The sequence below is a fragment of the Rhea americana genome, unplaced genomic scaffold (genome assembly GCF_003343005.1).
Source record: "Rhea americana isolate MKP2758 unplaced genomic scaffold, rheAme1 scaffold_151, whole genome shotgun sequence".
NCBI classification, from domain to species: domain Eukaryota; kingdom Metazoa; phylum Chordata; class Aves; order Rheiformes; family Rheidae; genus Rhea; species Rhea americana.
Window position 1 is genome coordinate 1,982,536 of NW_028185606.1, and position 13,291 is coordinate 1,995,826.

General features: G+C 42.9%; 1 protein-coding gene across 4 annotated transcripts in view; it reads left to right on the forward strand.

Moving 5' to 3' along the window:
• RGL1 (ral guanine nucleotide dissociation stimulator like 1) overlaps positions 1-13,291 on the forward strand; it is a 78,590-nt gene extending 65,299 nt beyond the window's left edge. For 3 of the 4 annotated variants that reach the window (XM_085299676.1, XM_085299677.1, XM_085299678.1), the window contains 8 exons: positions 26-112; positions 1,548-1,580; positions 3,113-3,234; positions 3,917-4,006; positions 6,019-6,205; positions 8,297-8,551; positions 10,608-10,722; positions 11,732-13,291. In XM_085299676.1, coding sequence (XP_085155802.1) covers positions 26-112; positions 1,548-1,580; positions 3,113-3,234; positions 3,917-4,006; positions 6,019-6,205; positions 8,297-8,551; positions 10,608-10,722; positions 11,732-11,919 — 1,077 coding nt within the window. In that variant the 3' untranslated portion in view covers positions 11,920-13,291. The remainder of the gene's footprint in view (positions 1-25; positions 113-1,547; positions 1,581-3,112; positions 3,235-3,916; positions 4,007-6,018; positions 6,206-8,296; positions 8,552-10,607; positions 10,723-11,731) is intronic. The other variant, XM_085299680.1, reaches the window with a different exon arrangement.

Below are 13,291 nucleotides of genomic sequence, written 5' to 3' on the forward strand. Positions count from 1 at the left end.
CCAGCACTGCTGTGATCATTTGCAGGGAGTAATGCAGGGCACAGTACCATATCTTGGAACCTTCCTTACTGATCTGACCATGCTTGACACAGCTCTTCAGGACTATATTGAGGTAATCTTGGGCAATTTTTGAATCCTACACATTCTTTCTGCCTGTCCAGTGTGGGATACAAGTGTTCCTCTGTCTGTCACTGGGTTCTTATACAGTTCTGGCAAATGGAGGAATTTGGTTTCAGTTTGGTGGAGGGAACACGCGGTTTTATTAGTAACAAGAATTGTGTGTGAATTTAAGAATGTAGCTTATTTAAAAGGACATGTGCAGCATTGTATTTGGTCACTATTTTTAGTTAGAAACTTGATGAAAGTAGAAGGCTTCCCATTATTCTGCTTTGCTTTTGTTTTTTCTGAGAACAGCATTTAGGTATAAAGATACTGTAAGTAATTGGGAAAATACACAGAATCACAAATTCAGCTCACCAGACAGATCACTAAAGTTCTTCCATAATATCTCAAACCAGAAGTGTTTCAGCCCTCAAATAGATAGGCTTTATTTCCCTTTTCTCTTTAGCTGAACAAGCAGAGGAAACCAGTCTAGCATAGGAAGGGAAGGAGGAGAAGGCAAGCGAGCCTGGCCATTTAACAGAGACCAAGGATGGGAACACAGCTTCCCCAAAGGCTGAAGAGTCGGAGCAGTGTGAAGGACAGTGAGGAGAATAAGTGAATTTGAGGGATTGTAGGGAAATGTGTGACTAGGGAGAAATCAGAAATACATAGGAGGGGACGATATACAGTTTTGGGAGGAAATAGATCAGTTACAAACCTGGGCATCTGAAATTAGGCACTTAAATCAGATAAATAAAAAATGATTATTTTCAGACGTCTTAAACCGCCTTCTCTTCATCTTGTAGCTATTGTGATTTGTAGGTACTTGATACCTTTGAAAATTGGCCCCCATTAATGCAGACACTTCAGGAGCCACGCTTCAGGCACTCGAGCTCAATTATGCTAGTGTTGATGTTTATGATAAGAAAGCGCAAACCCACTTCTGTCTGGGCTGGTAACAGTTGCTGGTACTTTTGTGAAACCGCACTGAATTGAGCATGCCTGAGGTTGATACATATCCATTTTCTTTTTAGCTGTTTCCCATTTGGCTGTGATACTGGTTCAGTTGGTGTTTATAAAACTCACGGGGAACACTGCTAGAGTCACAGTGTAGGCAAAAGCCACATTTGTTTCTTGCATAAAAGACTGTGCTAGCATTCTTCAAACTTTATCTGTATACACCTTTTTGGGAACATTCTTGCACTGGGCTTTTCTTCTTGGGCAGACCCTCATTTAGGCTGTGAGGACAGATATTCTCTGGAGACTTGTATATGAGTGCTATGTTTTTTTTTTTTTCAGATCTGAAAACAGGTATTTTTAGAAGGCCCTTGCTCAAGGCAGGCTTGTGCTTTACGTTAGCATTGCTAGTTCATCATCCTGTTTGTGACTAAATCCAGCTAAACCTGTGGTCTTCTACTCTGATCCTTTTTCTTTGCTTCCAACAGGGTGGCCTGATAAATTTTGAGAAGAGGCGAAGGGTAGGTTGAATGTTCTGCGATGTTTAATTTATTGAGACTTCTAGAGATGTTGGAGAGGTTTTTGACTTTGCCCAGTCATTTACAGCAGCTGCTAATTTTAATGCAAGTTATTTGTACATGAGGAAAGAAGAACAGACCTCTGAAAGGCTATGAGCCCACGCTGAACTGCAAAGTGTGGTGCAGGGAGAGAACCTCGTTTTTCAGATGTGTACAATAGGGGAAGAGGAACTGTAGGCCACTTAGTCCTATGGAATTTACATCTGTGGCACGTCCGCGCCATCTCCTCGATGTGATGTTCGTGGGGAGGAGTTACACATGCACGTCCAGGGGGTAGATCAGACCTGGGAGCATGTGAACTTTGCTTTTTCAGAAAATACAATTTGCGAGCTTCTTCCTTCTGCTGCAGTAAACTGCTCAGTAGATAAAAAGGCAGCAGAGAAGGGGGAACTAGGTACCTGGGACTGAGAAATAAATGCTGTGAATCCTTCCTTTGAGCCAGATCCTTGTTGGTTAAAGAGAGAATGTTATGCAGGAGGTCACATCTGTGTGAAGAAAATCATGCCAAATCTCCATTGTGGAGTCTCAAAGCAGACTTTGATTTGGTTGTGATAGAGCCATTTCCTTCCTTTAACTGATTCCCAGTTCTATAAACCACTTCTTGAACTTGCCTTTTATTTACAGCTGCATGGCTCAGGGTTTTAATAATGAGATAACACAAGCTTCTCCTCCTTGGTCATCAGTCCAGCTTCATACAAAGCGGCAGCAAAGCTGCCCTCTGAACCATGCCGAGTACTCGGATCGGTTCCTGCATCCTGATTCTGTAATCTGTTCTAATGCTAGAGATTAAAAAAAAATTATTTTGGCAAAGTGTGTACGTAAGTGGAGTTACATAAGAGTGGCACATTCCATTTACTCATTCCAAGGGTATCATTTTGTCCTCATTTTGTGCAAGTGTGACTGCACAAAGTACAGTAGAGAATCAGACACTCTGCTTCCATCACAGGCACCCCCAGTTATTCCCCATTTGCTGTCTGAGAACCACCTAAGTACAGAGCAGGAGAGTACAGAACATCGCTCAGAGCTGGTCTGTCCAGCTCCGGGACGAGGCGAGCGGGTAGGATAATCTGAAGAACTCGTCACCTTTGCCACCCTTGTTCCTAGAGGATTTCAACCTGCAGTGCTGCTGTTCAGTCATTTTGCACTGGTATTGCTTGTTGATTAGAACCTGGGAAAAGCTCTGTGATGTGGTACAGTACCTAGTGCTCAAAGATGTTTATCTTCTAATTTGTGCATCTTTGATAAAATGTTCACATTTCAATGCACGTTAAAGATTGTCCAAAAAAGGACAGACTTTGTTGTTTGAAAAACTTCTTTATGGCTCTTGAAACAGTTACTCAATTGAAACTGAACCTGAGGTTCCAGTAAGTTTGTCCTGGCTCTGTTGTTGAATGTGTTTAGTATATGAATGAGTCTCTATTAAACTTTATCTTGTTTTCTAATTAAAATTCCTGTTTGATTATTTATTTTCTTAGGAATTTGAAGTAATTGCCCAAATTAAGCTCTTGCAATCTGCATGTAACAGCTATTGCATGACACCAGACCAAAAATTCATCCAGTGGTTCAGGAGACAGCAGCTTTTAACTGAGGAGGAGAGGTAAGGCTTTTCTTGTCCCGCACCCATCTGAATGAGCTGTGTGAGCTTTGGATAACTTCTTACAGGAACTTACATTTACTGCTGGTCAAGTAGAATGAAAATACATATGCCTTCTACTAGCAGCTGTAGAAAACCTGTTTAACGCTTAGCAAGATTTAGTTTAGAGATTGAAAAAGAGGTTTCTGACTGAAATACGGTAGTCTGCTGTGTCTCACCTGTCCGTGCCCCCAGCCACACGTACTCAGAAGACAATTCTAAGGCACATCAAGATGCAGTCACTGAGTGAGCGGCTGGTGGATGCTGCCAGCAGTGTAGCCAAAGGAACGCAGAGCTCACTAGTGCTGACCAGATAAATACATCCCTGGCATTTGTGGTGGGTTTTTGCAGCCCTTTTTGAGTTCTTTGCTACTGCATGCGCTGCTAGCCCAACCCAGAGCAAATTGTTTAAGGCACATTTTAATATCTACTAGACATTAGACATTTTTAGTCTTTAAATTTATTTTAAAGGAATGAAGTATCCCCTTCCCCTCGGTAAAATGTGGACAATTCCTCTTTATGTAGTTACAATGTTCTATTGAAGTGGCAATAACTGAAGATTTTTCTGTCTGGAATATTGCAATTTAGAGATATCTAGCTAGTAGCATTGTCTTTAAAAATGAAGCCAGTTACCTCTGTTCTGCAGTTACAGCCTTTCATGCGAGATTGAAGCAGCTGTTGACACTAGCGCCACATCACCGAAACCTCGGAAAAGCATGGTGAAGAGGCTCAGCCTGTGAGTATGACAGAGTTGGTGTGTTAATATGAACCTGAGTAGGTCAAACAAGAAATACTCCTTTCACCAGCGGAGAAACTTGTCTGAATCTAGACCATTGTGTTACTTTAAAGAGACGCTGCCAGATAGAAATTCATACTTCTATCTGAAACTGTCCCTTTTTATTGTTATAAGTAATCATGAAGATTACCAATGATGAAAGAGATTAGAAACAACAAGCCTTCCAAGGTGTCAGAAAAAGGAACAATTTTAGTGCTGAATTATAAATTCAGTATTGTATTGTGTAGTAACTTCCCTGAATGCAAAACAAGGTAAATGAAGATAAAGTCTGGCCTATTATTAGTCTAATCTACTGTACACATGCAAAAATTCCTTGTGGGTTTTTAATTAGAAAAGGTCAGTAAAATGGCATCAGATAATAGAAATAATCTTCCTAACTGCCTTCAAGTTAGATAAGTAAAATAATCATAGGTCATGGTCTGATTTAGTCTAATACCTTAAAGATTCAATCAGGAGGTGGATGAAGAACAATGGCATGTAGCTAAGGAGACAAGGGAAACAATAGACTAGCAGGAATCCAGAGAAAGCAGCAGGGAATGAAAGCGGAGATCAAGGGGCCAAAGTTATCTTAAAGGTGAGGAATTTGAACCTGATGTGAGAAGGGAGGAGGTAGGAAGGGACTCCCATATACCAGTGACGTGATCAAGATGAGGGGAAAATTAGTGAATATAACAGCACTGTCAGCTCTTTACTGTTCTTTCCTGCTTGGTTCTTTCACCTAGTTTTTTCAGAACAGCTGGTAGATGTTCATTTCACATCAGCAGTGTCTCAGGTTAGGGTCTAAATGAAGAAGGGACTTTTCAGTCGAGGGACTGGAGTTCTGATGTGCACAAAATCAGGGCAGCTGTTTGGAAAGTGTTTTGGTTAATTTGTCTGACTTGGTTGTGAAAGTTAGGAGAACTTGCACTTTGAAGGTGAAGGTTTCTGAACTCAGTTGTCTCCCTGGCATCGCCGTTGCTCATGCCTCAGCCCTACATAAGAATTGTCACTGCTGAGCACTGACTTTATTCTCTCCTATCTGACTACCTTTCAGTACTGTGGTATTGCAATTTATCATAGCATCATCTTTGTTTGCACTGTGCAGTACTTGTCTAAAGAATTGTTTCAGGCACACTCGGAATATACGTTGCAAATTAATAGTGTAGAAGAGACTATCATATTCTTCTGGAAACGAGGAGTGACATGTCTTTTAAGATGTTTTAAATCATTAACTGGGTGCTGACATAACATCTAATTCACCTTGTTTCTCTACCTTATATATTACACATTTGTTTCCTTTGACACTCCTTTAAATTTACTTAACCTGCATTTAAAAATGAGTCTTGGAGAGAGGGAGAGCCTGTAATTCACACTTTCTTGTGATCATTTAAATTCTTAGAGAAAGACTGGTATCTTGGGCAACTTTACTGAGTGAAAGAATTTGCAGCAGGGGTGAATTTGCCTTTCTAAGGCCTTTGCCTGGTAGATGATCATGCATTGCCTTTCATGCACTTTTCCACTTACTCGTGGTGACTGAGATGCCATGTCAGAGGGACCAGGATGTGACAGCAGTGTGTAGGACTGCATAAGGTAGAGCCAGCTGCCAAGCCTCTGACTTGCACCTCTTCCCTTGGTTTGTAAACACATCAAGTCAGTCATTCCCTGGCAAGCAAGTCTAAGAGAATTTAAAAGACGGAAAGGGAGTCTATAGTTTATACCACGTACGTATTAGCTCTGATTTTGGCCTTGCAGCTGGTATGTGTGCTAGGTCAAGAAGGCATTGTATGTGTTAGTGTTTAACAAATTCTCTTGACAAATCATATAAACACTATAGAGGAAATGAAAACAATAGGCCACTCAAGATAAGAAAACAAAACAGAAAAAAAATAGTTTTGAACCAAGTGACAGCTTTGCTCAACCCAGCACTATTCTGCTTCCACTTACTGGCTGATACGGTTTGTTTTCTATCCTAGACTGTTCCTTGGATCAGAGGTGATCACCAATAGCACCCCCACCAAAGAGCAACCCAAATCTACTCCAAGTGGGAGCTCTGGTGAAAGCATGGACTCTGTCAGTGTTTCGTCATGCGAGTCTAATCATTCTGAATCTGAAGAAGTCTGCATCACTCCCATAGACACTCCTGATGAGCCTCAGAAAAAGGTACAGTCTGGGACTTGTTGCCAGCACAAATACCCTAGGAGAGACTGTCAGTACTTTCAGGCAGGACCTAGATGTTTGCTAAAGCCCATTGTTAGTCTTGACTGGAGCATTACTTTTACTGGAATGGAGAAACTCTAAAAATAAACGTATAAAAATGGAAGCAATCCAGTCAGGCTTTTTGCATGATCCCTTCTGTGTTGCCAAGATACAAAGCAGATTAGGTTTCTTTCCCTGAAACCAGATTTTCTTGTGGTATCTGACAGGATTTTTGGTTTCAGATGAGGCTCTATAGCAGCATAAGGTTAATTTTTCTTTCAGTCCCTGATCATTCTTTCTCGACAGGGATGGGGCAGACTGATGACACCTCCACCTTAGAGACTGTGGGGTGAGCAGTCTGAGCAGCATGCCTGCAGGGACTGGTGCTTCTCCTCAGCACATGGTAGTGTGATGTTGATAGTAACATGGACAAGAGGATTTATGTGCTTCTCAAAATAAATGAAACAGAGACATACTATTTGAAGAGGAGAAAGATCAAAAGCTAGTCATTTCCTCTTAGAATATCTCAGGGTTGATGAGTTAATCTGCTGTTGGCAGTCCGCTGCCATGTTCAGCATGCTGAATCACTAGAAGTAGCTGTAGTTGGAAAAAGGAAGCTTTGCTTCAGTAACCATATGCTCACTAAGGAAAGCCCAGCTGCAATAAGCTGTGACTTCCCTCCAGCAAAGGTGCTTTTCCTAGGCATGAAAGCTGGTGTCTATTGGTGACACCATTGTGAGCTCCTGGGGAAGGCAGAGCAGCTGTAGTTGACCACGTGATAGGGAGGTAGTTGAGCACTTGCTGGCCTCAGAGGTCTGACCTCACTGTAGCTGCCTCGTGCGTGGATGAGTGTCTTGCCTTGAGTCAGGTGTTCAGGCTTAATCCCACTGGGGAAAGCTAGCGTGCAGCTGCTGCGCTTCCTCAGTCACACCAGCTTTCTGAGGGCACTCTTAGCACGTGCAGCAAGTGTCTTACACAAAGACACTTTAGCAGTATGCCAGTAAATCCCTTTTTTGGCTATGAAGGCAAAGCCTGCACTCTGGCAGCTGGATGTCTCACAGCAAAATGAGCATAAAGATGAAGCTGTGGGTGTTCATGCCAACAGCAGATGTGCCAGGCATGCTCTGTTACCTTCAGGAGACAAGCTGGTAAGATGGAGACCAGCAGAAGGGATCTGATTGGGGGGGGGGGCTGGATCCACAGGGAGGTCTTTCTTACAGGCAGACTCTTCCCTTTTGACCTGTGCTGTATTGTGTTGGTGAAGGGCTTTTTAGGGATAGTTTGCTGAAGAGAGATACATTGGGCTTTAGCTTATGGGTATTTTAAAATAAATTGCACTAGATGTTCTTAAACCCATTCGTGAGGTTCACTGCCCAGACGTAGCCTGTTGTCCCAGATGCTGGTGCCTGTGTAATTGAATTGTTTAGGTAGAACAGTTGTTACAGTGCTTTAAGCGAGCAAGCTGGAGAGGGACACGCTCCTGGCAGTTTTTGAACAGGCAGCTGAAGAGAAAGACAAGACCCTGAGCAGTAGTGAAAGGGAAGGAGGCCGTTTCCAACGACAGGAAAGAATATTCATGGAGACATAGGAGACAGGCAGGTGTGTGTGTTTTTTCATGTCAGTTAAAGTCCAGCTGCCTGCATAAAGGTTCTGACTTGAGGCAGGACAGGAGGGGCCTGCTGGATGCTCTGCTTTCATTCCAAATTATTCTCAGTCCTCCGTTAGACGCTGACAGCTTCATTTTGATCTTTGTATCTGCTGCCACCTCCTGGTCTGTTCTTTTTTTAAGTGTGGCAGGAGATGGGGAAGAGCAGCACAGTGTCTAGCACACAGAATTGAAAGTAGGCTTTCATTAAGACGATGAAATTATCAAGTGAGGTTCACATTTTGTAGAGGCAAAGAATACCACTGCAGCCCCCTGAACAAAATACAGATAACTGAGGTTTTATATGTATGTGACTCATAATTCCTCAGGTTCTTCCTCCAGAAAGATCCCCCTCCCCTCCAAAAAGTCAAGTTTATGACTGCATTTTTTTTTTCCTTTCTGTTACGTAGCTCTCTGAATCCTCCTCCTCCTCTTCATCCATCCATTCCATGGACACGTCTTCCTCAGGGGTGTCATCCTTAACCAACGTAATCTCATCCCCTCCCTTCTTGTCCTCCAATCCCAAGATCCACAAGCGCTCTATCTCCGTGACATCCATTACCTCAACAGTACTGCCTCCTGTTTACAACCAGCAGAACGAAGATACGTGCATCATCCGAATCAGCGTAGAAGACAACAATGGCAATATGTACAAGAGCATCATGGTAAGTGGCGTGGAAGAGCAAAACACTCTTATCGTTGGTGATGTGTCTGCATTCAAGGTGACTGACTGCTAGAACTCAAGGACTCGGCCTTGGCATGAGTAAGAGTAGCTAAGATTTGAATAGGAACCATGGATAGGTTGTACCCTTGATTCTTGCCTGCAACTTGCATTGACATTCTCATATTTACAGTACGTTCCAGCTTCTGAAATACCCTCTGGTATTTCAGCTACGCGCTGCTCATCACTCATCCAGAATTGCTGGGCAACGTGACTGGAAGCACGTGTTGCGTTCTGCAGGCCTTGCGGCACACCTAGGGGGCCTGGGATGCAACCACCGTTCATTCCTTGTAGATTTTTTATTTATGTTTACTCACACTGGTTAGCTGTGAGACAATTTTAAAAGATGAATTCAGGAGTTCATGGCACAGACTTCTTTTTATTTTAAGAGTTGCCTCAGACTTTTCACATTAGAGTATGTCTGAAATTACCATTTTTAGGAAAAAAAAACATTTTCTGTTTTAAAGACTGTTTGCAAAATGCTTTTAGTTTTGAAAATACTGATTTATTAAGCCAATTAATTAAAACTGTCTTGAAAGTGAAAATGACAAGTGCACTCTTAAAATCCAAAGTATGTGGAGAGTGATATGAATGATAAGCATGAAAATAGCAGAGTATCTCTGTGAACATTTCTAGTCTTGAAACTGCAGCTTGTATTTTATCAAAAGTGTAATTTATCAGAAGTTCTAAGCTCATTCTCATCAAGTGTTCACTGCTCCTGTCCCTCTGCTCTAGAGCTAGTTGCTTTTTCTCCAGTTTGGAATTTAAATGCTAGTTTTGACCCAAGACGACATGCAAGGTTCTGCTGGGAGACGCCTTCCCCAGGAGCTAGGCCCTGGGAACAAGGAGCGGGACCCCGGGAAGCTGGCCAGCTCTTCAAGTACCGGCTTCTCTCTGGGATTAGCAGTGGACTCTGCTGCCTGCTTTGTGGAGTCCTCTGTGCTTTGCTGCTACTGCTCTGAAATCAGCATTAGGGTTTCAACTCTGTTTACTGGGAGAGGGTCTGGTGGCACAGCGCAGCCGCTGCTGTGCTGCCACCCGCAGCGCAGCCCTCGGGTGCCCCGCGTGCTCCTGCTAGCGCTTTCCTTCCCCCGTGTTGCGAGGGGGAGGCGGTGCTGTGTCTAGCTGGTAAGAGCTGGCTGAAAGGCTGCAGCTTGTAGGTATGAAATGAACCAACTCCCAGGTTTTACCCTCGATGCTGGTTCCAGTGAGGGGGTTGGAGAGTGCCGGCTCGATACTCGGGGCGCGCAGGGCTGCGCTGGGCAATGTGACTTGCCTGTATTTGATCTTGCCAGTCACTTGCCTGAGCCTCAGTCACGGAGCCAACGCTCCAGCCCACTTGCAGAGACAAGAGGGCAGGGGACAAACAAACGTGGGTATTTCTTAGCACATTCAGTAATTTTATGATTATGCCCCTCCTAAATTTCAAAGAGCAGTTCCCTCAGGGTCCGATAAATTCTACCACTGGCGAGACAGCTCTTCCTTTTGATTCCTTTAGGCTCTGGAGAGATCCGTGTGTCTGCTCCAGCCGGACAGCACTTCCGCAGCAGACAGTAAACTAACTTCCAAGGCCAGAAGTCTTTGCAAGATGTCAAAGACGGTATTTAGTACGTGAGACTCCTGATTAATTGATGTCCACAAACCACAGATGGGGAGTTTTATTTATGTGGACGCTTATGGCTAGTGAGAGTAACATCTCATCCCTTAGAAGGGCTGCTCAAAGGAGCACGCTGGGCACTCCAAGCACTGTGTGATTTCCTGTTGTCTCTGGTAGTATAGTATGTCATCTTGAATTAAAAAACAACAAATGTCACAAATACCATGATTTAGTATCCAGCAGTTTCTATTATTTCATTACTGACCCAGCATAATTTCTCAGTTCTCTGAAATCTTTTCCAAGACCAGTGGTGCACTGAAAGTAGACCTTTCCTAGTTATTAAATTGTAATTACTGTATAAAGTGAATAAGCAGAATCCCTCACTGCACATTTGTCTTTTCAGCTAACTAGCCAAGACAAAACTCCTGCTGTCATCCAGAGAGCTATGTCAAAGCACAACCTCGAGTCTGATGCTGCTGAGGATTATGAGCTTGTACAGGTCATCTCTGAGGACAAAGGTAAGGATGCAGAGCTTTGCTGCTGCTTAATAACTTCTGCTAGAGTTTGCAGGAAGGAGTAAAATACGAGGCAACTTTAGAACTGCCATAGTTTTATCATCATATGTGCTAGTGAGAATACACTCCAGTTAACTTACCATGGCCTGTCAGCATATTGCCTTGTAGCAGTACAGTTCACATACAGGCTTCCAGATAGACCTCCATATGTGCATTGCGACTGTAGCGCTATCTTCTGAAGAGCAGCTGCTTGATTTCCCTGGAAAGCAGTTTACGAAAGGGGCCTAGTGACCACCTGAAGATTACAGCAGGCCCAGATTCTTCAGCTGTGCAAAAGCAGGGCTTTCAGCATGTTTAACAGCCTCATCTTGGAGTGGCTTTCAGAGCCTGTGCCAGCCCAGGGCTTGGGCTGGGTTTGGTCTCCACAACCCTTGTTTCTGTGGAACAACTTCCCATGGTTGCCAGCTGCTGCAGCTTTAGCTTTAGAGGCACAAAAGAAAAGGGGGCCAGCACAGTGCCACACAACACAGACGTCTGTGTGTTCTTGCTAAAGTTGAACAACCTTGCTACAAGCAAGGGGGTGCACCGAAGAACCTGGTCAGTAAGTGACATTGGGGCCTTAACGAAACTGTTGTGAACTTACTGGTATCTTGAAAGATGTGATCCTGGGCTGGTTCGGCACAGAAGCTGCTCTCTTGTCCCGGATAAACACAGAGCAAAGCTGAAGCCTGGCTACACAGCCAGCTGTGACATGGGCAAGACTTTGCTTTTTAGTGCTTATCTTTGTAACCTGTATCTTTTAGGTCTAACAGTATTTCTTTTCATTAAGGAAGGGATAAGAAACCACTGTATGTAATCCATAACAGATATCAAACTGGCATAGGGCTAGCCCTGCCTGGCTGTGTATTCTCAGTCTGTTCATCAGTTTCCTGGTTTTTCCTTGCTTTAATTCTGTTATACGCAATACTGTAAACTCTTACTGTTAATGTGTCTTCTGTTTCCTCTTTTGCAGAGCTCGTGATCCCAGACGGCGCTAATGTGTTCTACGCCATGAACAGCCAGGTGAACTTCGATTTCATCCTGCGGAAAAAAACTTCAATTGACGGGCAGGTGAAAATGAGGAGCCGATCGAGTTTGACACTCCCCAGAACTGCCAAACGGGGGTGCTGGAGTAACAGGCACAGCAAAATAACACTTTGAAGGGGAGAAGCCCGCATACAGGTGAACTGAGAAAAGTACCTTTGCTACCATCCAGTATTACAGAGTCACAGCAGATGAATGTGTCAGTATTCAACTTTGAAACTATTTGAGACTGAAATGCAAAACAAGCATTGCTAGACCTACATACAGCCAGAGGTGTCTCTCTCCTCCCCTGCACCTGGAGATAGACAGACAGACATGGATTTATGGGACAGTCTGGACTAGGAATTTTTTCTTTTGCACATTAGCCTAGGAAGGTTAGGGCCCCATTTACAGGGGAAAACAGGACTGGTTGTCTTAAGAACACCACATAAGCCAACTCTGGAGAGAAAATATTTTCCTTTGTGCCAGTATTACACAGAACATCTAAATTTATTTTTATAAAACTGGAGAAGAAAAGTCGCAATAAAATTCTGCCTGAACCAAGGAGAAGGTCCCAGCCAGCCTCCAGCTGACTGAGAGCACCGGTCTCAGAAGGTGTGGGTGAGCTGAGAGCTACCAACAGTTGCTGCCTCCAGGAGGCATTTGCATTCATGAAAAAGCAGGGTGGGTATGTCCCCAAAACACTCATCTCTGGAGACAAAAAGAGAATCTACAATTGTATGTATTGCTTTCACACAGCTGGCTTTTTTTTTTTTTTTTTTTTTGTTCAAAGCCAGAAAAATACATATTTTGGATTTTTTTTTCCAAAGAACATTAAAAGAACGGACTGCACTTGCTTTTGGATGAATGTCATGATTTGTTAATGAACAAGGCAAAGTCAAACACTACTTGTCTGGATTTTGTTCTTGTCTTAATGCCACTACATTGTGGTTTTCCTTACGCTTTGCTAACCTATTGAACAGAGGTCAATGCCTTTTGCATGTACTCCAAAATGACTGATGTACCTCTTTCTTTGTAATGTGCAATCACTCTTCATGAGCAAAAATTTTGCCTGCATTAATGCACATTTTCATTCCATGAGAAGCAACCCCACCACCTTTTGTTTTAAAAGTGGATATTGAGAGGAGACTGCCAGGTTTACTGTATTGCCCCAAACAACCAGAAATTTTTATATACTTATAGCATTATTATGCATAACTTCCAAACAACTCTCTTGCTCTTTCTATACATCTACTAAATGGATTTCCAGACATGGTACATCCTTTCAGCTGGAATAAAGAATTTAGTCATATGTTCTCTGTGAAACTTTAAATAAATAACATATTTTTATGTCTCTTGCCAGAATACAGGCTTCCTTGAAAGGACACAGGGGTTATATTTTAAAAAGCCATAAATGAGACAACGGATTGTAAACAACCCTTACTGAACAGACTGTCTTTGGGATACATAAGTATTAGTTAAAATAAACAAACTTAAATACTGAATTTTA